This window comes from Tenrec ecaudatus, chromosome X (genome assembly GCF_050624435.1).
Source record: "Tenrec ecaudatus isolate mTenEca1 chromosome X, mTenEca1.hap1, whole genome shotgun sequence".
NCBI lineage: Eukaryota > Metazoa > Chordata > Mammalia > Afrosoricida > Tenrecidae > Tenrec > Tenrec ecaudatus.
In genome coordinates this window covers 91,488,245-91,508,440 of record NC_134548.1, presented here as the reverse complement: position 1 = coordinate 91,508,440, position 20,196 = coordinate 91,488,245, and the positions used below count along the sequence as shown (strand labels likewise).

At 37.3% G+C, this 20,196-nt stretch overlaps 1 protein-coding gene across 1 annotated transcript in view; it reads right to left on the bottom strand.

Moving 5' to 3' along the window:
- Nucleotides 1–19,152, bottom strand: part of DACH2 (dachshund family transcription factor 2) — a 792,597-nt gene extending 773,445 nt beyond the window's left edge. Inside the window, exon 1 of the mRNA XM_075538394.1 lies at nt 18,644–19,152. Coding sequence (XP_075394509.1) covers nt 18,644–19,152 — 509 coding nt within the window. The remainder of the gene's footprint in view (nt 1–18,643) is intronic.
- Between the last annotated feature and the right edge of the window lie 1,044 nt (nt 19,153–20,196).

The following is a 20,196-nucleotide window of genomic DNA, read 5'->3' as shown; positions in this document are numbered from 1 at the left end:
ACTGCCCCTCCACTTTACCAAGAATGATTTCTCCAGGGACTGGCCTCTCCTGACACTATCGCCAAGGTATGTAAGACAAAGTCTCACCATCCTTGCCTCTAAGGAGCACTCTGGCTTTACTCATTCCTACACAGATCAGTGTATCTCTTTAGCAGTCCATGGTACTTTCAAGAATCTTCTCCAGTACCATAATTCAAATGCATCGATTCTTCTTTGGTCTTCCTTGTTCAATGTCCAACTTTCCCATTCATATGAAGCAGTTGAGAATACCATGGCTAGGGTTAGGCACACCTTAGTCCTTAAAGTAAAATCCTTGCTTTTCAGTATTATAAAAAGGTCTTTTACCGCAGATTTACTTAACACAATGCATCATTTGATCTCTTGACTGCTACTTCCATGAGCATTTTTTATGGATCCAAGCAAGACAAAATAATTGACAATTGCAACCTCTTCTTCATTTATCATGATGTTATCTATCGGTTCAGTTGTGAGGATTTTGGTCTTCTTTACATTAAGTCCTAACACTCACTGAAGACTGCATCAAGTCAATGCTCACTCATAGCGTCCCTAAAGGACAGTGTAGAACTGCCTCTGTGGGTTTCAGAGACTGTAACTTTTTTTTAACAAATATGATGAGAGGACACAAACCTAACACACAAAAACTTGAAGAAAAACAAGTGGCCCTGTAGCTGACAAGCAACAATCCCACATGGAAAAAGCACACCAGCCTGCGTGATCAGGAGGTGTTGAAGGAGTCAGGTATCAGGCATCAAAGACCCAGAACATAAAAAATCATATCAATGTGAATGAAGGGGAGGGCAGAGTGAAGATCCAATGTCCATCTCTGGGCAATTGGACAACCCATCATAGAAGGGTCAAAGGAAGAGATGAGCCAGTCAGGGTGCAGTATAGCACCGAAGAAACATACAGCTGTCCTTTAGTTCTTTAATGCTTCCTCCCCCTCCCTACTATCATGACCTCAATTTAACCTTACCAATCCAGCTAGAACTTAGCATGTACACTGGTACAGATAAGAACTCGCAGCACAGGGAATCCAGGACAGATAAACACCTCAGGACCAATAATGACAGTAGCAATACCAGGAGGGTAGGGGGAAGGTGAGGGCAGAAAGGGGCAATAGATCACAATGATCAATGTATGACCCCCTCCCAGGGGGAAAGACAACAGAAAAGTGGGCAAAGGGAGACAGTGGTTGGTGTAAGACAGGAAAAAATTAATAACATAAATTATCAAGGAATCATAAGGGGGTGGGATGAGCTGATACCAAGGGTTCAAGTAGAAAATAAATGTTTTAGAAATGTTCATGACAACATGTACAAATGTACTTGATATAATTGATGTATTAATTGTTATTAGAGCTGTAAGCACCCCCAGTAAAATGATGCATTAGAAGAGGGCAATAAGTGTACAAATGCACTTGACACAATGGGTGGATTGGTGGATTGTGATAAGAGTTGCACGAGCCCCCAATAAAATGAATTTTTAATTCATTAATTTTTTTTAAAAACTAACAACAATAACAAGTAAAACAGAGAGAACCCTCAATCAAAAAGAAAGCAGAGAATATTAAAAACTAAATCAAATTTAAAATGGGTCAAAAGGGAGATCAAATTATATGATATTATATTTTAATTTAACTACATCTGCCATAATTGATTCTATAATGCTCTTTAATACATGATTATTTATATGCCTCAACTCCGGTCAGAGGGGATTCACCAGAGGCTTAATCCATATGTGGGCCCTGCAAATGGATTTTGGCCTTGCAGTGTACATCCATAACCTTCTGCAAAGGAGGCATTCACAAATTAATCTCTAATGCTCTTCCCCTTCTTTGGATTGGGATTTTGTTTACAGTCCTTGGATCACACAAACTGGTGTGTTTCTTTCATGTGGACTTAGTTGATGCTTCACTTAAATGGTTGCTTGTTTGAAGATAAGCCTTTAAACCCCATATGCCATTCTGTCTGGTTACTAGACAACATCTAGGTCTTAGATGTTACTTTGCTATGGAACCCAAATCGTCAATGATCTCTTCATGAGGGTGAGGATTGAGCAGGGCCATGTCATAAGAACTAATTGTTCTTAGATTAAGGCTAGAATTAAGTATGAGCACAAAATATATTCATATATCTATGGATTATGTATGTCTGTTAGTCTGGATACTTTAGAGAAACAAATCCACAGAAACTCATGTATAAGAGAGAGTTTTAGATAAAGGGTAAGTGCACATCAAGAAAACATCCCAACCCAGTGCTGCCAAGCCCACAAGTCCAATATTAACCCATATGTCTGACACCAATCCACAAAGTCCTCCTCCATCTCACAAAACAGACACAATGATGCCTACTACAGGAGGAAAGCCAAATCAGTGAACATGTAAGCATCTCAGCTTTGGCAGGGGTCTCCACAAGGCTGCTCCAGCACCCAGGGCTGCATCGGGGTAAATCCATTCTGCTTCTCCTCAGGGATGTCTTGCAGGAAATGAGCCTTTCCAGCTGAATCACGGAACTGGCAAAGGCAGCTGCACCCTGGTCTGACCATCACAAAGCAAGAGACCTAAGAACTAGAAAGGCGAGGCTCACTGAGCCATTTATCTCTCTGCCCTTCAATTAACCCCACATGTGTTTATCGGCCAGGTTGGCACAATAAACTTTTAACTAGCTCAATGTCTCTGGTTCACCTTAGAGTTATCATTGTCAATTTAAGTTAGAACACCTTTTCAAACATTATCAATCCATCCTGGAGCGTAAGGTAAATTTATTGATAGTTTCATTAATGTTGCCAATAGTAGAGAATGGAAAACACTGTTGAGAAATGGAAATTATACTAGAATAGGCCAGCTATGTATCACAATACATGATTTGTTGATTTGTAGAATATAAATTTTTAAGTGGCTAGAGATTATTTACACAAAAAATGGGGATTGGCGATAGGGCAAAATTTTCAATAATATTCACTCCCTATGGCAGGGTTACAGCTACATTAATTATTCCAAACCCAGAATAACAGTACTTCACAGATATATAATTTAGTCTGATACTCATCAATGTGTTTTAACACACAAACCCTGATTTCTCTGGTGTCAATAAATGTTCATTTAATTTATGCAAGATGACTACCAACCACTCCATGGGAATAGGACTTAGCTATCTATTCCCATAAAGAGATACAGTCTCAGAAACTCCTAGGGACAGTGTTACCCTGTCCTATGGGATCACTAGGAGTTGACATCAACTAGATGGCAGTGAGATGAGATGCAAAGCAAAAGGAGCCCTTGTAGAATAGTGGGTTACCGGTCAAACTGCCACAATGTCAGCAGTTCAAACCCTCCAGCAGATCTGTGGGGGAAGGATGAGGCTTTCGGCTCCTGTAAAGATTTACAGTCTCAGACAACCCAAAAGGGCAGTAGTATTCTGTCCTATAGGGTCACTATGAGTCAGAATTGACTCATTAACAGTGGGTTTGGCTTTGTGGAGTTGCTGGAATTAATTTGATAGCAATGTGTTTCATTTGGTACAGAAAAAAATGTGTCAACATCAAAAATATGCCTCATGTGGTGTGACAGTTACCATATGTAATTTCATTTCAACGTGAAAATAGAAAAGTATATGAAAATGTGTTTGATATAATTAATGTATGGATTGTTATAAGAGCTGTAAAGGCCGCCGATAAATGATTTATTAAAATAAAAATTAAAAAAAGAAAAGTGAATGGAGTTTAAACTGTCAATCACATTGCAGCTTGATGACTTCATTTGGAGGTGCCAATGAGATAAAAGGCTCTCTGGAGTTCTCGTTCTCTCTCTCTCTCTCTCTCTCTCTCTCCCCTTCCTGATGATGAGACACTCAGAGAGCTCCCACCATTGGGTCCACAAGACTTTTAAACCGCTATCTGGTGATGTTCCTGGATTCTGCATCATTGCATGTGGCTTCGTGAGTCTGAAGAGGGACTTACAGATGAGTATCAGACTTATCAACTAGTATTTGTCTAATGGGTTGAGTTGGACTGGATTAGGATGTTTGTGCGATATATCATTATTCCTTGATATAAAGCTCTCTAGTACACATATATGAATGTCACTGGATTTGTTTTTCTAGTCACCTGACCTAACACATGTAGCTTGTCAGGTTTTGATCTAACAGCTTATAATGAGTACTCTGTATATTAAGTACATATGGTATATATTTCCATAGACAACAAATATGTTCAATAAAAAGTATCAATTTAGTAATCACGAAATAAAATGATTATGTACACTTGTCTTAGCTATAATGTATATGCTTTTGTCCAATTTTGCTTGATTCATTTTGTCTATTTTCTAAAAAAAACATTTAATTTCAGACTTAAACATAGCTTGCTAATGGGTATTTCCTCTTGCTAAAAATGTATACTCATTATATATAAATAAAAATCAATATTACAATCAGCAATATAATTAGACTGATAACATTATTAACCATTTTAATGTACTATAAACCTAGTTAATACTATTTTACTTTTCCATAATTTTGAACTATCTACATTGTTTGTATGTTTGATTTAGCAAGTGTGACACTGTACACAAACTGACAGGCACCACACTTGTCTGTCAGTTTGTCATACTGTGGTAGCTTGTGTGTTGCTGTCATGCTGGAAGCTATGTCACTAGCATTTCAAATGTCATCAGGGTAACCCAAAGTAAACAGATTTCAGGGGAGCTTCCAGACTAATAACAGACCAACAAAGAAAGATTCTGCTCCAAATTTTGGAGGACAAAGCAGCTGAAAAACCTTATACACAGTTTCAAAATATTGTCAGATACCAAAAGCCTAAAAAATGTTCTTTTCAGAACACTGTCTGAAAAGAAACAGCTGCAAAACTTTCTAATAATTGGAAGCTGGAATGTGTAAAGTAGGAAATTAAGAAAATAAGTCCACAAGAGCCAACATATGACCTTGAGTCTAGCTCACTTGAATTTTGAGAATCTCTTAAGGACAGATTTGATGCACTGACCCCTGATGACAGAAGACCCAATGAGCTGTGGGAGGACATCAAGATGATCATTCATGAATAAAGCAAAATGTTATTAAAAAGACAGGAAAGAAATAAAAGGTCATAGTGGACATCAGAATACAGCACTTCTCAACCTGTGGATCACAACCCCTTTGGGGGTCGAAAAACCCTTTCACAGGGGTCGCCCATTCAGAACAGTAGAAAAATTACAGGTATGAAGGAGCAAGAAAAAATAATTTTATGGTTGGGGGGTAACCAAAACATGAGGAACTGTATTAAAGGGTCATGGCATTAGGAAGGTAGAGAACCACTGCTCAAAGACATACTCTTAATTGTAGATAACCAGAGCAAACGAAGAAAGGATGAAGCCGAAAAGGTAAATTAAAATTTTCAAAGGGCAGCATGAGAAAACTAACCCAAACGATATAATGAACTGTGCAAGCACCTGGAATTAGAAAACCAAAAGGGAAGAACACACTCAGCATTTCTGAATCGGAAAGGATTCAAGAAAAAATTCAAGACTTGGGTTGTAATATTGAAAGACCCTATGGGAAGAATATTGAATGATACAGGAAGTGTTAAGAGACGATGAAAAGACTACAGAGTCATTATACCAAAAAAGAACTAGTTGGCATTCCACCATCTCAGGAGGTAGTACATAAGCATAAGCCAATGGTGCTGAAGGAGGAAGTTCAAATTGTACTGACTACGTTAGCCAAAAATAAGGCTCCAGGAATTGACAGAATGCCAATTGAAATATTTTAGCAAGGCAAAGAAGCAGTAGAAACCCTCACTAGTCTATGCCAGGAAATTTGGAAGACAAACACTTGGTCAACTGATTGGAAGAGATCCATATTTGTGACCATTACAAAGAAAGGTGACCCAACAGAATGTTCAAACTACAGAACAATAACATTCATATCACCTGCAAGTAAAAATTTGCTTAAGATCATCCAACAAAAGCCCACATGGAAGAATCACACCAGCCTATACCAACACGATCGCTGAAGACAAAACTGGTGCATAGGCAAATGTGGTGAAGAAAGCTGATGGTGTCTGGCTACGAAAAGCTATAAAGTCTGGGGTCCTATAGGCTGGAAGATAAACAAGCAGCTATCTAATTGAGAAACAAACAGGCCAACATGGAAGAAGCATTATGAATGAGGGGGAGTACGGAGTGAGTACCCAGGGCTCATCTGTGGGCAATTGGACATCCCCTTTCAGAAGGGCCACAGGGAGGAGATGAGCCAGTCAGGGTACAGTGTAGTAATGATGAAACATACAATTTTCCTCTACTTCTTGAATGCTTCCTCCCCCCTACTATCAGGAACTGTAAACATAGGGAATCCAGGAAAGATCAACCCCTCAGGACCAGTGGTGACAGTGGTGATACCAGGAGGGTGGAGGAAAGGTGAGGGAGAAAGGGGGAACAGATTACAAGGGTCTACATATAACCTCCTCCCTAGGGGATGGAAATCAGCGAAGTGGGTGAAGGGAGACATCGGACAGTGTAAGATATGACAAAATAATAATAATTTATAAATTATTAAGGGTTCATGGGGGAGGGGCGGCAGGGAGGAAGGGGGAAAATGAGGGGCTGATACCAAAGACTCAAGTAGAAAGCAAATGTTTTGAGAATGATGAAGGAAACAAATATATAAAAGTGCTTGACACAATGGATGGATGGATGGATGGATGGATGGATGGATGGATGGATGGATGGATGGATGGATGGATGGATGGATTGTGATAAGAGTTGTATGAGCCCCCAGTAAAATGATTTTTAAAAAAAGATCATGCAAGAATGGTTAAGCAGTATATTGACAAGGAACTGCAGGAAGTTCAGGCCAGATTCAGAAGACATGGAACAAGGGCTATCACTGCTGATGTCAGATGGATTTGGGCTCAAAGCATAGAAGATCAGAAAGATGTTTACTTGTGCTTCATTGACTAGGCCAAGGCATTCGACTTTGTGAACCATGATAAACTGTGGATAACCTTGAGAAGAATGGGAATTACAGAACATTTCATTGCACTTAGGTGGAACTTGCACATAGATCAAGAACCATTTGTGCAAACAGAGCAAGGGAATACCGCATGGTTTAAAAGTAGAAACTGTGTGTATCGGGGTTACATCCTGTCACCATTCTTGTTTAAACTGTATGCTGAGCAAGTAATCTGAGAAGGATTATATGAAGAAAACCGTGGCACTAGGATTAGCGTAAAGCTTACTAACAACCTGCAGTATGCAGATGGTACAGCCTAGCTTGCTGAAAGTGAGAACTGGAAGTGCTTGCTGATGAAGATCAAAGATTTCAGCCTTCAGTATGTGTTACAACTCAATGTAACAAAGACTGTACTCCTCACAACTGGATCAATAGGTAACATCAAGATAAAGGGAGAAAAGTTTGAAGTTGTCAATGATTTTGCCTTGGTTGGACCTGTAATCAATGCTCTGGGAAGCAAGAGTCAAAAGATCAAAAGATGCACTGTATTAGATAAATCTACTGCACAAGAACTCTTTAGGGTATTGAAAAGCAAGGATGTTACTTTGAGGACTAAAATGTGCCTGACTCAAGCCATGGTACTCTCCATTGCCTCATATGCATGTGAAAGTTCCACTCTGGATAAGGAAGACCAAGAAGAATCCATGCATTTGAATTGTGGTGCTGGAAGAGAATACTGAAAGTGCCATGGACTACTGGAAGGACAAATTGATATGTGTAGGAAGAAGTAAGGCCAGAGTGCTCCTTATAGGCAAAGATGGTGAGACTTTGTCATACATACTTTGGACATATTGTCAGGAGAGACCAGTCCCCGAAGAAGGACAACATGCTTGGGAAAGTGGAGGGTCATTGAAAAAGAAAGCTCTCAAGCAAGAGACACAAGGGCCACATCAGTGTGTTGAGGCATAGGAACAATTGTGAGGATGGTGCAGAGCTGTGCAGTGTTTCATTCTGATGTGCATACTGTAGACAATTGGAGTAGACACAAAGGCATCTAGTAACAATATTAATAATCATTAGAAGAAGAAAACATTGTTTATAGTGCCTATTAATGTAGTCAACTAAGGAATGACTGTGCAGCAGTACAATTGTACCTAGGCAATCTGGAGATGAGACAGGAAGATTGGGAATATTTATTAGGAACAGTACATTGGCCTTATTTGTTGAAATAATGTGATACATAAAATTAATTGCATATTATAATGTGTATTATGTTAAGTTCAAACTAATTATCCTATTTAAGTTCAAAGAGAGATCTAAAGCTTGTTAATATGCTGTAATTATTTTTCTCTGAATGAACTTCTGTTTCCTTTTCTAAAAACCTTTAGAGTACTATTAACTTTTTCACAAAATAAATCTAGAAGTTTAGCATATCACTGGTTATCTTCAAAGCAATAGTGTAACCAAACTTTAAAATTCTTATTAAAAATTTAATTATACATGTTCTCAAATAATCTTATTTTCAATATGTCTTTAAAGATAAATATATTAGGGTAAATATGTTCCAAATGAATCAAAAGCCAAGAACTCTTCCACATGTCTTTCTATTTGGGACATATTATATTATATAAAACCACATGCAAACTAAATAAGACGTGACCAGTTTCATATTCTAACACAAATGAAAGTAAGATTTTAACACAGAAAGGCTGTTTTTAAATCTACATTGGTACATATTATTTCAAAAACAGGTTTTCTTGAATTATGAACTTGATAAGTGTATCAGCTAAAGGATTCTTTTTCCTTGCAACAAATTCATATTAGAAAGAAAGACTGAAGTCAATTAACTAGGGCCATTTTAAGTGGAAATTCTAGTTTTATTCCAATCTTCTTTTGCTGTGCATTTTATGTATAACACATGTTACATTTTCTGTGTTCATAAAACTAAAATATTTTAATAATGCTATCTATAGTTAGACATTTCTAGTACAACTCTGATGGGGGTATGTGTGCAAAGGAAGCCAATGTTCACTGATGTAACACATGAGTCAAATATAAGAAAATAATTGAATGTTAATTGATAATAAATATAATGTGATTTTATAATTCCAACAAACATTTCATAATTTATTCAACATAAATAAGAATATATGGCTTATACACTAAGCTAAATATGGTATGATTCTAGAATATAAACTCCATGAGAGAGGATACTGATTTGGTCACTCTGGTCACAGTATCCAGAAAATTTCCTGGCACACAATATGCCCTCGATAAGTTCTGTTTAAATACGTATACAATAAAAAGTACAAATACATGCTATCATGACCAATATAATCATGAGAGATCAATGGTCTGGAAAGTTGTTTGGTTATTTAAATGCCAGTGACTAAATACACTGCAACAGGGTCCATTCTGATTATGGAAACCCAAAATGGAGCTTTCCACCCTGGAAATCCTTACAGGAGCAGCCTGCCTCATCTTCCTCCTGCGCTGCTGAATTTGTGGTCAGCGGCCAAATTACATGAATATGAAATAGGACTTCCAGATGTCTACAGATTAAATAAACTACTGCAAAACTTATATTCACTGGCACCTTAGTTATGACTTCAAAAGAACGTTTCCATATTATGTCCTTTTGAGAATCCAAGTTCATTAGATTGAGTTCAAAATGGGAACCATATCAGTAAGCATCCCATTCTCTCTTCAGTAGTGTTATACAAATATGTCTTTAGTGCCTGTATTTATTATCCTTTCAAAATGAACAAGGCCTAAAACACACATATATAACAATTTCTGGATATTTTTCTATAGGTTCTGTGAATTTGGTGTGTTTTAATGGAGAATAGGTTTGTGTAAATTAGACCCATATCCTCCACTACCCAAACCATCAAGAGATAGGATATTATTTGATAATTAAGTATAGTTTGTTCTTAGTTGCTTCCTTCAATCCAGTAGCATTTGTTACAATATGTAAACAATGCTTTAGCAAATGTAATAATAAAAAGAAACCAATCTAAATACTTGTGATGACATTGGTGTGGTTTCAAAACAAAAGAGTGATAAGACTTCTTCCAAAATAACTAACAGCTCAGAATCTAACACATTGCTGTAAACAATAATGGTTATAACTGTTAATCCAATACACCTTTTATGCAAACCCATAAACACATGAGTGGAAAAATAGCACAGATGTTCATCTCTAATGCAATTTCCATTCAATTTCCTAAGTGCGGTCCCTGTGTGCAAACTAGCTTAACGTTATGTTTAGCTTGCAAATTCTTTTAATAAATAATGAATGCAGTAAAACTAGAAGATCAATGGCAAGCTTAGAAATCATAAAAAAAGGGGGCCTTTTGTGTTCAGGCTATTGCCCATTTCAAACTTTAATCCGGAGGCAAATCAATATTGCTTCTTTTTCTTTTTAGCCCATCATATAAATATCAGATAGACTAAATGCAACCTAAATGCTGTTAGCAGCTAGCAGTTGCCAGCAACTTGATAAAAATCATTGTACACAATTGCAATGGAATGTTTTATGCCTTAACATACACACTATATTATACACTATAAAACAGTCAACTTGGTTTTTTTTAATTGTGCACTAGTCAAGATAGTTGAGTTATTCATTTTTCTTAAGATTCTTCTATATTTTTAAAGTAATATGATTAGAAAGTTTTCATTGCCATTTGCTATAATCAATTCAAAAATTGTAATGGGTCAAGTAATACACAGATACCAGTATTTTTAATCTTAGTATTCCTAAATGAAAGAGATTTTTGAATTAAACATTAATTGCACCTGAAAGAATGAAGTTATTCCTCTATATGGTTTGGGGAGAAGCATACAATATACTATTTTGTTTCAATTGGATGTGGGCCTTAAGATACTTTGGGGCGGTGGCGCGGGGGGAATAAATCATTCTACTTCATAAGCAATTGTGGTTCTAATCACCACTCTAGAAAGAAGGGAGGAGAGGGCCTTCCTAACAAATCGTTTTGCATAAACACGCATGTACTGTGGGAGAGAGGAATCAGAAGTCAACTGCCACAAGTCAGCGAGAGTTAGTGATGACATCAAGTAATATAAATCAAAATAACGGAATCATTTTATGGTAGTAGGCATGTTTTCTTCTGTAATTCTTGGATCTTCATGATAATATAACATCTGCTCTGGGTTTGCACAAAAAGGAAGGAAGTCACTATCTTAGAAATGTATTTCTGTTCAAACATGCTAATTCCAAATATTGGGTATTTTATACCTTTATATGCACATTTCTAGAAGGCTCATGTCATGATTAGAGATTGTTTTATAATGACATTAAAATTTAGGGATTAGCTTCTTTTTCGTAATGCCATATTTTATGCATCTATTTCCACCTAGAATTTTTAGTGCAAAGAATTCTGAAAAGAGAAATATCGTTATAACCACTGCCACTGAGTCAAGTGACCCCATCTATACAGGTTTTCTCAGACTATAAATCCATATGGGGGCAGACAGTCTCAATTTTCTCCAAGGAAATATAGATATCATGTCCAAAAACTATGAATTAGAAGCCTAATACTTGCATAATATTAGACTTAATACACTTTTTACATTGTGTATTATTGAAGTTAAAAAAGACTCCTCAGAAGATTCTTGTTACAAATCTAAGTTTTGTAAAACAAATCCTTGTTTTATGTAACAAGATCAGGATAGGTACTGACAAAAATATCAATTTTCTCTTCACTATATGATATTAAATTTTGCATAAAAATACTATATTCCATCTTATACTCCTAGTCTAAATACAATAATTTCACCCTTTATAATAAATAAATTTCACTTTAAAGAAAGGATTCCAATATCTCACCATGAAGACATTACCAAAATTTAAGCAAATATCTTTAAAATGTGTAGCTGTCCAACTTTATTGATGTTCATTATGAACTCTTCTTTAAAACATAAAATAGATCATTGTCTATGCCCTAAGCTTTTAAGATCAGTCTAACGCTGGAGATGAAATGTTGTTGTATATTTTAAGACCTTAACAGAATCAGTTAACACTATTTTCATTTTCCAATCGCAATAAAGATAGCAAAAGTGTAAAGGTACACCAAGAGTAACTATCTGCAATATATGTATACATATTTACATTTATATATGATATATGTGCATCACATTTGAACATGAGAAAAATTGGATCTGCTTTTTTTAAATCTGCTTTTGCAATTATCATACTGAAAAAAGTAATATTACCTGCATTAAATTCAAATTCAAATTATCTCACAATAATTGGCAGCTTTATTTTTCTCTCCAAGATACTGAAGTCATAGGCTAAATGACATAAAATATTATAGTTTTAGTACTTGATGCAGGTAGGTAAAACTTGCAATAGAGTTATATAAAAGGTTTTTTTTATGTGCAACCTAATATAAGAATCAGATTACAAGAGTAGTATTTATTAATTTGGGTGGTTTGTGGTTTACAGAGAGTTATTTGTAATATAAGAAAATAAAATGATAAAATAAACTTTTCTAAGATTTTTCTCATTACAAAATGAGGAAAGGATGAATATACAATGAACAGGCCGCTTAATCCATGTTAAAAGAGAAATGTTAAATGCTGAAGAAGTTCTAAATCCCTTGGTAACAGTATATTGTAGCTGTATTAAGTCAACAAGAAGCTTATTAGTAAGGATTAAAAAACCAACACCCTTCTAAAACCAACTTGGTTATAGTATTATTCTATTTATAGTGACATTTGCAATGTCTCTTGATCACATATTACTAATTCTCATTTTTCCTACTATGATTAAATATTAATGTGGAGGAACTATAAAGCAGCTACACTATATTTGGATTGTAATGTATTGATTCCCATCATTTTGAAATATTAGTTTAAAATATAGCATGGAAATTTAGAATCTTTCTCATGAAGAATTTTTCTGATTATTTAGAGTTCTTTTACTCTTAAATAAAATGAAATTAATTTCATTTTTAGCAGAAGATGGAAAATGGATGTCGCCACTTTAAAAGCTTCAATATCTTTGACATTGCTGGCAGTGTATGGGAACATTAATGCATCTGTCATGATAACAAGCTAAGAATAACATCTAGACATCAAACCGAGAAGAGAATCCATCTGAAGTGATTCATTCAGATCTGTCTCATTGATTTATTAAACACAGGGCAACATCTGCAGCCTCACAGAGCTGCTTGGTGAAATTAATGCAAGATCAATTCAAATGGAAAAAAGTGTAAAAGAGATAAATCAAAACACAATTTGCATGCAGTTCCACAATCAGGTTTATTGGGTGCAAATGCTCAATTTCCTTTCCAAAGCAAATGTGTTTAAATGTTGTTTTGTCTTTTTAGAATTGTGTGATCTGAAATGACAGTGAAGAGTTTCGCAGGTTGAATTGTTGAAAGGGAAGGAAAGGAGGGAAAAATACTATCAAGGCCCCGTTGAATATGCAACAAGAATATCATTAATACCTAATTGTTTTGCTTTTGGTGAAAGGTTGGATGTTCTTTCTCTAAAAACATAATATTTTCAGTTTTGGATTAATTAAGTCAGTTTAATACATAGTCAAATTTAACAGAAACCTATTAAATCATTTATTTGTATCCTTAAATGTAGGCTACAAAAAGTAACTAGAAATATAGATTACTAAATGAAATATAATATATTGTGATTCAGGCTTCTCCTAATTATATTTGCCTGTTAGACATGTTTTTAAGACATCTAGACATTTCATTAAGACAAAAGAAAATGTTACTTTAAAAGCATAAAATAATTTAGGGAGGAGATATTTCCTTTGTAAAACCATATAAAATATTAATGTTAATGAAGACTATCACATCCTACATATTTATTGGCATTCCCATGCTCTGTATGAAGGATAATATCGCATAAAAACATCCATAGATGTACTCTATCATATTTGGGATCATTTATTTAATGTAGTTTATATTACCTAATCAATGAAAGTTTGGAGTAGATACCATCTAACGTATTTAGATAAATGGAAACAATGTTGGTTATGCAAAAGTGTATATTTAAAATGAATGTACAGGAAAATTCTGTGCACTGGCTCAGGACTGGGTTGCTTTAATACTAATCTTGAAACCGTGCTTCTAATAAAAGAATTGTTGACTATGTGACTGTTTTAATAGACAAACTGACAATATTCTTCATTATCCTTTGAAATAGCATGTCTGTATTTACTGACCAGATTCATGTCTAAAACCTTTCTTTCATTTCTGAAAATGTAAGTCACACAAAATGTTATACAAGGAAGTGATGCAAATTCTTTAAAAATGTGATATTGCTTAACTTGCTATTAATGTTACTTTGTGTAGATAATGAAATATAAAGTATTATTCAAGTTGATCATAAAGGCTAACTTATCGAGTGCTTACAATCACCATAGTTAATCAGTGAAAATAGTTTAATTATTTTGTAAAAGCCAAAATACATATAAAGTTATTATAACATGAAAGTACATTTATGTTCTGTTTACATACAACCAAAATATCAAAAAACTACAAGTGGACCATTTCATATTTTAATTTTTTAAATGGACTATTATTCATTTGAATATATGCTGAATCATGTCTTCAAGTGTATTATTTAAATCGTTTATCCTAATCATAAAATTATTGTTTATTCAAGTACACATTTGATGTATATTTTATGACTCAGTAGCATTTCATCATCATCATCTTTAAATAAAATTAAACACCAATTGTGAAATCTGATGAGGTTACTTTTGCATAGATCACTAGATAGATAAAAAGAGATCAAAATAAAATGTGTTGATTTTTAAATTTAGTGACTTCGAGTTTGGGATTTAATAATTTACTATTGCACTAAACTGTGAAGAATGTTATAAGGATAGTTGGTCGCATAAGGTGAGAAAATCTACTGCATATGGGTGAGATATTTTCTTTCTGAATCTGTCTGCTTTCTCTGATATGAAAAACTGCAAATTCCCTTATACAAGCAATGACCAAATTAAAAAAAAAATACCCCTAATGCTGTATCTGCAAAGACATAAAAGAGTAATTTGTCCAATTTGGAGCCACTGTATTTTCATTTAAAAATAATTTTCAAAATTACTTAAAAATTCATTTCTAAAGTTAGAGGCATGAAGGAAAAATGCTGTACAGCTCTTTGAAATTGCAATGGAGTAAAGCCTGAGCTATTTACATGCTCGAAAGTTGTTGCCAAGTACTCTTAGCTAGCTGAGACACAGATTCGTCACCAGTTTGTTTTCCAGAACAACAACTTTGTATATTTTTATTATTAGTTAACAATAAAATACTTAAGATGGGGTAGCAGTAGAGTTCTTGGTGTGACTCTCAGCACTGTCACAAAATGATCATGTGTCTATTTGACTTACATATCCATTTTGCTTCAATGCACATTTTTATTAATGTACAGCACATCAAATCAAAGTGTCACACAGTAAAAATATGGTAGGGCCCTTAAAGAGAACCAATTTGAAAATAGATCATGTAGTATATTCTGGGAAAATGTAGGAAGAATGCAAAGTAAAATTCTTTCCCAGATAATTGGTGGATATTTATTATGAGGGAAAAGAAAAATTACCAATAATACCATTACAAATAGGACGGCCAAATGAAAAATACATTATGAAAATTCATTCATCAAGAGATGAGGATGAATCTCTTCTTTCAAATAAGAATAGTATTCCATAGTTTCTACTCACTTAATATGTATTTTTTTTTCCTTATACTTTTCCCCCTTAGGTAAAAAATGCTAAGAAGACTTGGGTCCAAATGAAAATTTTCTCTACTCAGGCTTCTATTGGTACATAGATCATATTCTTTGGGCATCTGTATATGCCCTTCTACTCCATCTTTCATTTCCTCTCATGGCATCATTCTGTTTTTATGCCTGTGTCTCTTCTTTTCTCCTGGCCTTGTACTTCATCTACCTTTCTATGTCTCTCTAAGTCTCATTCTATTTGCATCGCTTACTTTTCTTTCCACTTATTAGAAAACTAAAAATAATGTTACTCTAAGCATCAACTTCACAATTTATAAAAAACACTCATATTAAGGTACACATTTCTGGAAATAATATTACTTGTAGTTGGAAAGTATCTGCTATAAGCCTTATCACATTTTATAATTTTCAACATGATTACAATCGCCATTTCAGATTTATAAAATTTGCTAATATTTTACTATTATTTTTTTCGCAGAAACTTTTTTTTCCTATCTAGAAATCACAATGAAGATGTGCTTCTAGTAGTTTTCCCATCTTCATTTACAGATTGTCCTCACAGAATACACTTGTATTTTATAACTATTTACAATTTACTCAGGACACAATTATAGAAAGTATGTGTAATAAATCAAATACCCTAAAAGAAAAGAAAATTAAATAGGTGTTCCTTCCTGTACATTTACTATTTCTCTATCAACTTTATAAGCACAAGTATACATAATCAAATGTGATTTAGTCAAAGGAAAAAAGTTAGTAGTGTAAATGCTGTGGTAACAAGTAAATAAAGTTTGATAGCATTAAAAGAATAGCCTAAGAACAAATCACATTACACCATCTAAAAATAGTATAAAAGGACCTGCCTCTTAATAAAGAATAATTTATCATTTTCCCTCTAGTAAGTAGCTCAAAATCATAAGAAAACTTTCTATTTACAAAGGACAACATCAAAAGTACATTAAAATCTTAATCTGCTTATTATAAAAATCAAAGTCTGGTTTTGCATAAGAACATATAAACTAATTAATTACAAGGCAGAGAGAATTTCCTAAGAATAAGAAGTGTGCGACATTAAATCTAGGTGTGTGTATGTGTGTGGAAAAGGGAGAATGAGAGACATTGTGAGAGCACTAGAGAAAGAGTAAAGAAATATTTAACAAAATGATAGATTTTCACGTCTCTGATAGTTTAAATGTATTTTTGAATGGCACCTAATGAACTAGAATGACTCCATCCCAAGTCTTTTGTACCTTATGAGTTTTTGTAATAATAAAGTGCTTTGGGTTCAAAGTGAGATTTATTTTCTACTCTTCCAATCCATAATTGCTTATTTTATTAAGGGACCAGTTATCCTTTGTGTCTTAAGGCCATCTATCTTCCTTAAGAATATCTGATGTGATAAAAACAGGTTTGTAAGCCCTAGATTTTAATCAGGCAAGAATTTCCATATGAAAAGCTTTCTGTTTAGTTACTTGAACCCAGAGGAACATTGCTCAAATGATAATTTTTAAACGCCTCTTTGCAAATTATACATTAAGACAGTGTACAAGTAAGCAACAGTTTGTCTACAAGTTTTCTGTTTACTTCAACTATTCAATTACATATAAACATTTGAATTTTACAATGGATGTGACCATCAGGATATATAATTAGTTCATAGACCCAAGTTCTTATGATTTAAAATTCCACTGGAAAAAAACTGTTTTGGGCAAAATGATAAATTCCTTTGGTCCTTCCACCTGGTTATGGTGATTTCTTGGTTTGCATGTCACTTACATCTATCCTTTCCTAAATGAAATAGTAACAGACTAATTCAGTCTAATTCACAGGTGTTTTCAAAGTTGAATAATCTTGAATACAGTTTACTCTCTTTTTTGAGTCAGAAACACTTAACAAAATTTGCTTTCCGTGTGCAAATGGACATCTATTCTATAATGCACTTCTAAACTGTGATAAAAAGGAAGTACACACATGACCAAGGACGCTAGTCATCATCTTTAAGGGAATCCTCTTGTTGGGGAATGGGATCCTTCCAAATGTGTGTGTTTGGGGAAGGGGCGGGGAGATGTGATGCTGATGGCATCCTCACTGTAACACCTACCAAAGTCAAATCTAGCACGCAGCCCACTCCAAGGTTGCATATCCCACATTGCCCTCTGCAGATGGTCCAAAAGACATGATCCCAGAAACGTGACATCTGTCACAGTTCTTTAAAAATAATAACCAGCTACATGTTCTGGGAGTTTTTTTGAATGAGATCCGAGGCAAAAGCACACATTCTCACACACACTTGTGTGCGTGCCCATAGATACATTCAACTACCAACACAAACCACCACCACCATCACATCACGCACTCTCACAACCAACACACGGGTCAGGGAGAATAGCACTCTCTGGGATGGATTTTAGACTTCAGATCCCCTGTATTCTCAAAATGCCATGCTCCAGGTTGCCAGCTTAGGAGCCCAGTGAACAGCTCAGCCAGCCAGCATGGCCCGCCCACCCCATCCCCGTGCCATAACTACTCCACCACCACCACACACACCAAGAAAGCCCGAGGTTTTGGTATTCAAGAGGAAAACCTATCCGACACATACGGTTAGACCAGAGCAAGTAAGACAACCAAATAGAGAAATTGACAGGAAGCCGTGCAAGATAGGGACTGATGGCTGGAAAGTTTCAGTAGAGGAATGCAACTGAAGTTTGCACAACACTTTATTAGCCCTCTGCCACTGAGCACACGCTAGAAGGAACGTTCATGCAGTTAATGAAGAAGCAATCCTCCTAGTCGTCTTTTCCCCACCGATTGACTACAGCTGGGAGAGCAGAGGCAAGCTAGTTAAGACCCTCTACAGACAGGAGAAAAAAGTTGCAGCAGGGGCATGAGACAAGCCGAAGGCAAAGGGGCGCAGGGTAAGAAGCGAGCGAGTCAAAGTGCCTCACCTGGCATTGGTGCAATCAGTGAACAAAGTTTCGAAGTCTTTCCTGGTGATAAGTTTGCAGCGGTTCACCCCGGGCTGAATGGCCCCCAGCCCACGGAGGATCCGGACCTGCTCAACCGTACACACCACTGGGGATATGTCCAGTCTCTTCAACTTGGTGTAGACGGTGTGCAGCCCTCCCACCAGATGCTTGAGGAACAGATCAAAGACCTGCGGCAGGCAGATGAGCTCCTGCCCGTCCATCAGGAAGGAAGCCACCTTCACCCCGTGCATGTCCACCATTCGGCACTCGTTGGTCGCGGTGTTGCCGCTGATACCGCTGCCACTCACGACCCCGCCACTCCCGGAGCTGCTGCTGTGGTTACCGGCCATAAAACTGTTGATCATATTGGGAGTGAGACGAGGGGGCTCTCCCGGGGTCGAGTAGAGGGGCTCGGCCCGAAATAAGCCCCCTGGGACGCTGGCGCCACTGGAAGTTGCAGAGATCCCGGGCGGTGCAGAGACAGCCATGGTCACTCGGTCTCGCTGGGACGGACGAGCTCGGGAACCTCGCTTCCTCACGCTCACTCTTCCAGGCCCCCGCGCCCTCTCGCCTTCCCGCTCGGGCCCCCCTGGCTGCGGCGCGCTCGCGCCTGCCGAACAGTTCGCAGACTCGGGCAGCCTGGCTCCAGCTCCCGCTCCGCTCACCCACCAGCCAGCCGACAGTGAGCGGCCCCGACCTGCGCGGCCCCAGACCCCACCCCCACCACACCCCCTCCCGAGACTGGCAGCGCCCCCCAGCCAATAGGCCCCACCCCCGCCGAGCCCGAGCGCACCGAATGGCTGCCGCTGGCCAAGGGGTGGAGACTCCCCGGCCGACCTCTGAGCACCTGAGGCTGGTCACCCGCCCGCAGGTGAACTGGGACACAGCCCGCGGAGCGAGCGGCGCGGGGCCTCTGCGCTTGCAGATGGCATCCCGACGGGAGGACGTCCAGTTGTCACGCACGGCAAAGTAGCCGAAGCGACGAAACGCCCCCCGCCCCCCGCGCGCGCCCCAGAGTCGGAGTGGGAAGAACAAGGGGAGCCCTGAAACGCACCAGAGTGCCAGTGAAGAAAGGAAGGGGATAACTTCGAATTTCACTTGCGCGTTGCTCTCAAACTCCGCGAGTTGCGAAGGAAGCGGTTCAGTCTCCAGGGCTCCTGGTGCGCTTCTTACAGGTTCCTGGACACCAGCACACCGCGGAACTTACATCGGAGTTGCCAGTTACAAATCCTCTCTCACCCAGTGACACTCAGATACCCGACCTGGTGACTTTAGGATCGGATCATCTGTGAACACTTTGGAAGGCAGAGATTTGGTTGGTGGGTAGAAGAGGAACGCTTCCATCCGCAAGGCTTCCGCTACTGGCCGGGAACAGGCTCTGTTGTCTGTGTACCTATCACTTAGTATGGGGATAACCCCACTCGACTACCCCCCTCACCCAGCCCCTGCTAAAATTGATGGGAATAAATCCTTTAAAGTTCTATATTCCTCACTTGCCTACAGACTACAAAAGTAGCTTTGAAGGCCCAGTG